Source organism: Pygoscelis adeliae, unplaced genomic scaffold, assembly GCF_000699105.1.
Source record: "Pygoscelis adeliae isolate BGI_AS28 unplaced genomic scaffold, ASM69910v1 Scaffold24, whole genome shotgun sequence".
Classification (NCBI taxonomy): Eukaryota; Metazoa; Chordata; class Aves; order Sphenisciformes; family Spheniscidae; genus Pygoscelis; species Pygoscelis adeliae.
This window is the reverse complement of record NW_008824806.1, coordinates 4333177-4337927: the sequence shown is the minus strand read 5'-3', so window position 1 is coordinate 4337927 and position 4751 is coordinate 4333177. Positions and strand designations below refer to the sequence as shown.

Sequence of the window (4751 nt, the reverse complement as noted above, 5' to 3'; positions counted from 1 at the left end):
ACTGGAGCCAGAGCTGCACACGTACAGCAGCACAGAGGGACTGGTGGCACTGCTTCATGTTCAGCACAGTCCTAACACAGCTGTTCCGCTTCTAGACCTGCACTGGCACATTCATGCAATGACACGGAGGGAGACAACCAGCCAGGTTAGGTCTCCATGAGCTTAGTGACCCTCTCCTTAGCATAGTGTGGACACCTCCCCCGTTTTTGAGGCCCTAGCTCTAGTTGACACTGGCAGAGCATACCTGAAGCATGTAGGTCAGAACCACAGATTTGCCTCAGGTTTTCCTACCAGGACCACCAGGTCTTTCTAGTGAAGAAGGAGGAATCAGCCTAGCTTCTGAAATGCATGGATCGCACCTCATTGTCTTTTTGTGACCTTTTGTTCTCTACCAAAATTTAAAACTGGTTTCCTTCTTTCCTCCTGTATATTCTACTGGTCGGAGAGGAAAGCATGGTCTGTGCAGCAGGTAGACAAGGCCAGCAGCAAGAACAGGACCGTGCTGCTCAAGCGACACAGGCAGCCCCACAGCCTGGAGCGTGCAGCCATGGACGGCACTGGCCGCAGAGTGGTCTGGAGGAGAGCCCGGGCTCCCACTGGCCTTGCCTTCGGGGGTGCTGGCACCCGACTGTACTGGGCAGACTGTGAGAGAGGCACCATCAGCAGCATCAAGCTGGATGGATCCTGCTTCCAGGTGGTACGGGAAGGGCTGCACAGCCTCTCGCTCTTTGCCATCGGAGAAGGCTTTCTGCTCTGGAGCACGACCTCAACCAACGGCTCCAGCAAGATCTGGCACAGCCGGCTGGAGCGGGCCGAGAGCTGGTCATTCCTGATGGAGCAGGAGTTGGTAGTCATGAGGATTTACAGCCCGTTCTCACGGGAAGGCACGAACAGCTGCACGAAGAGCAACAGGGGCTGTGCCCATCTCTGCCTGCCCAATTCTGCAGGGCAGCTGTGCCGTTGCTCTCCTAGCTACCACCTGGTGCGTGGGGTGGCATGCGTGCTGGCACTGCCCTGCCTGGCCCCGCTCTGACCTCCAGAGCTGCATCTCTGGAGAGCAGGTCTGCAATAGGCGCCCTGACTGACTATGGTTCTCAGGGTTGGTTAGTCACAACCTTCCACTTAATTCCACACAACCAGTGACCAGCCATTTGCCTTTTTCACCAGGTTATTAACATTAAGGTCCAGGTATGCGTGCATAATCTATAAAGGATGCCTGAAAAGCTCCTGTAGCCCTTAGCAAATACAAGATTCTCTGCTCGTCTTAGTCCCATTTGCTGTTATCCTCAGCCACAGCAAGTTACGTAAAAATATCCGTGAGCCATACAGCCTGCTAGGTCCTTGGCCCTGTGCTCTTACACAGCTGTAGAAATGCACATCTGGAATCCCAGCTGTGCTCCCTTCACCATTCAAGAGTTTGATCCACTCTTCAGAGAGTTTCCGAGACACAATTCAATAGGTGTTTGCAAAAAGACAACACAGCAACTTGAAAATTCAGCTAGCTTGGCAAAGGGAAGCCTTCAAATCATGTAAGCTTGTAGTACGATAGCTCTTTCCTTTGCCAGAATAATCAAGTGACACCTTAGTGTTTCATTCCTTATCAGCGCCTTGCAGTTTCTGTCTGTACTCTTAGCCTGCAGAAATTGCTGGTCAAACAGTATGGCTGCGAGTCTTCCATTGAAAATCAAAAGCAGCTTCATGAATTGACAGTTCTTGACAGGACACAAAAATTCCCCTCTACACCTTCGCATCCAGCAGAACAAAACAAGTAAAGGCACAGTCATACGAAAGAAGGCAATCCTGCAGCCGTATCACCATGCTAAAAGTGACATGGGCACATGTGAGCTTTTCCTAGTGGGAAGAGGGGAAAGGTTTCCCGACTTGTGACAGTAAATCCTTCCCCAACACAACCCTGAAGTTAATTAAAAAAAACACAAAAGCGCATAGAGAGAATGTACATATAACTTTGCATGTTCAATTGTTTTCAAGATGTTCCAAAAAAAAAACAACCTGACAGCACTGATTCCATGTAAGCCTATGCTCAGAATAGGCAATATTCTGCAACCAAAATAGGCAGTCTGCAACCAAACTGTATTTCCACATAAAGTAGCTGGATTAAAGAAAACATTTGCTCCAGCTGAAGGCCTGCCTCTAAGCATGGCTAGTAGCTCTTCTGCACCTCTACCACAGAAATGTGTTTTACACAGCATGATCGGAAGGAAATAAGTAAAAAAGTAAGTCCTTTGCCATAACTGAACTGCAAGTTCAGTTAAATTGATTAAAGTGTTATCCAAATATTTGGATTAGTGATGGAGGCAGCCCAGTTCATAAAACAATACACATTTATTTAGCACAAAGAGTTCCATATTCAAATAGAAGCGTGTGTATGCTCTTTCTAGTACTTCTTTACAGCACTTTGCTTTTTCAAAAAGCAAAGAACCATCATGGCTAACACAAAGACATACTCATCATTTGGCAGAACGACTGTTTTGTCCTACAACTGTAGGCCCGATAGCAGCTTATAAACAGTAAGGCAAATTAGGAACTCCTTCTCAAGTGAGTAATCTCTATACAGTTCCATTAACTCAAGTGGAACATTCACAAGAAAAATGTTACAAGACTAGGACATTATATATGACTGTAACATCTCCTATTATTACAGCCAACATAATATGCAGGGCGGGGTTACATTCTCGTACAGAAAAAGACAGACAGACTACTGAAAGATTCACAATAAGTTGCCAGAAACACTTACTGACACTTTCTCCACTTACACTGGAGAAAAAAATCCAACCATTATATATGTGATTATATGACATAATTAAGCACAATTCCCATTTCAGAGAAGACAGGTAAGTTGACAAATAATGCTCAGAATTAGGACATCTACAGACTTTAAAGCCTGCAACTTTCATTTAGAGACAAATACTCAATTCTTGTTGGTAAACAAATGCTGATAGCTCACAAATGACAGCACAGAAATATTACTTGAAATCTGGTTCCATTAATGACGTAACTACAATAACTGGATACAGAAGACCATCCAAATTATACTGGCAGACAGATTTTCTATAGCTTCTCCTTTGCTGAAGTTCCACCGTCTTAAGTGACTGACATCAAAGATGTGCTGCAACTAGTTCAGTCTTCCCTCCTGTAGTTATCACCTGGATTAGACTCCCTGAGTTTGGTCGATTCTTTCCTGTTACCCAGTCAAAAAAGGTTCTGTTTTAAAATAAATGGACAAGACAGGGTGAGGAGGAGGAAAAAAAAATACTACTATCAGCTATATTGACAGGAAGCATAAAATAAAGCCTATTATTTTTTCTTCTTTTCCTATTGCCCTCTCTAGTGATTTCGATGTATGTTGTAAACTAGCAATGCGATCACTGGATTCAGACCCTCAGAGCTGGGCAGAGGCCCAGAGCAACCCGTCGGGCTCTACAGTGCACACACGGGATTTTCAGAACATCTCAAAGGAAAAGGCCAGGAGCTTAAAACGTCAAACTGGCAAGCCAAAGTGGCAAGTTTTTTCCAAGTTAAAAAAAATTTTTGAAAAGGGTAAGGAGAGGCTACTTAAGTTGCCTTTATAGTATATATCAGAAACACGGATTTATGGCTAAAATAGAGTTGCTAGACCCATTATTCTGCTAACAGGCCATTATAACACTTCGATATTTAACTGTGAAAGTGGTCTCGGCAGAAGCACAGAAAGCCTCAAGACATCCAAAATAGTGCCGAGTAAGATGCACTCATTCTCAGCAGCACACCAGAACACTCCTTATCAAAATGTAATACAAACTCCATACTCAAAATATAATACAGAAAGTGCAGTATATTTTTCAGGTCCATCAACCCTTCCAATACTGTAGACATAGCAACTGCCATATTGGAACGCCCTGCTATATGACGCAACGACTTCCAGGGCACAAAATTCAAGTGCCATATAGGAAAATATGTCCTGCATCCTTCCCAGGGTGCAGATGTTAGCAACACTTAACAACACTGGATGTTTTTCTTCCACAGCCAGTGAGATTTTCAGTTTTCAAAGCTGGATTTAAAGTTTAGGGAATTAGAATCCAAGAAGCAAAACAAACCAATCAACCTAATTCTCCCATAAGGAAAAAAATACTTAAAAGTTAAAAGAATGAGTTTGTAAAACCACAACATCTGGCTAAGCAGTCTCTGGAGCACAATAAATTAAAGATCTTTTTTTGAACATTTTTAGGCAAACTAAATTCAATTGATGGGGCCCTTTTAAAGAGCTACAGCAAATAGCTGCACAGGCTTCCAACAACAAAAAAACATTTCCCACTCTGACGTCCAACTTAAAAAAAATCACAAAAAAGGAAATCCAATGTCAGAACTCAACTACTCTCTGAACAATTAGCAATAGGTAAATGCAATTTCAGTGTCAGTTCTAAAAGACTTTAAAAATGTGTAAGAGTAAAGCCCTTTACAATGTGTGCATGTAGATTCATCTTTGTTTTCCCTCAGAGGCAAGACAGTTGTGTCCTTATTTTCTTCCTTTTGACAGCTCACCTCAGCAGAACCTTTGCTACTCCCCATCACGTCGCAGAAAGCAGTACTTATGCTGCGCCTTCTCTAACTGAGAGGAATGAGAAACAGTACACCTTATCATCTCAGCCTGCTGTTGCGTAAGCTACAGTTGAAGTTTCAGCATTCTGCAACATCATTCAGGACAAGCCTTTGTGGATGATGGAAAACAAAAAAATCGTGACTAAATTTTTTCT

General features: G+C 43.4%; 1 protein-coding gene across 1 annotated transcript in view; it reads right to left on the bottom strand.

The window, feature by feature from the left end:
• Nucleotides 1-2333: 2333 nt before the first annotated feature.
• The window catches only part of QDPR (quinoid dihydropteridine reductase), an 8969-nt gene continuing 6551 nt past the window's right edge, over nucleotides 2334-4751 (bottom strand). Inside the window, exon 5 of the mRNA XM_009324117.1 lies at nucleotides 2334-3222. Coding sequence (XP_009322392.1) covers nucleotides 3117-3222 — 106 coding nt within the window. The 3' untranslated portion in view covers nucleotides 2334-3116. The remainder of the gene's footprint in view (nucleotides 3223-4751) is intronic.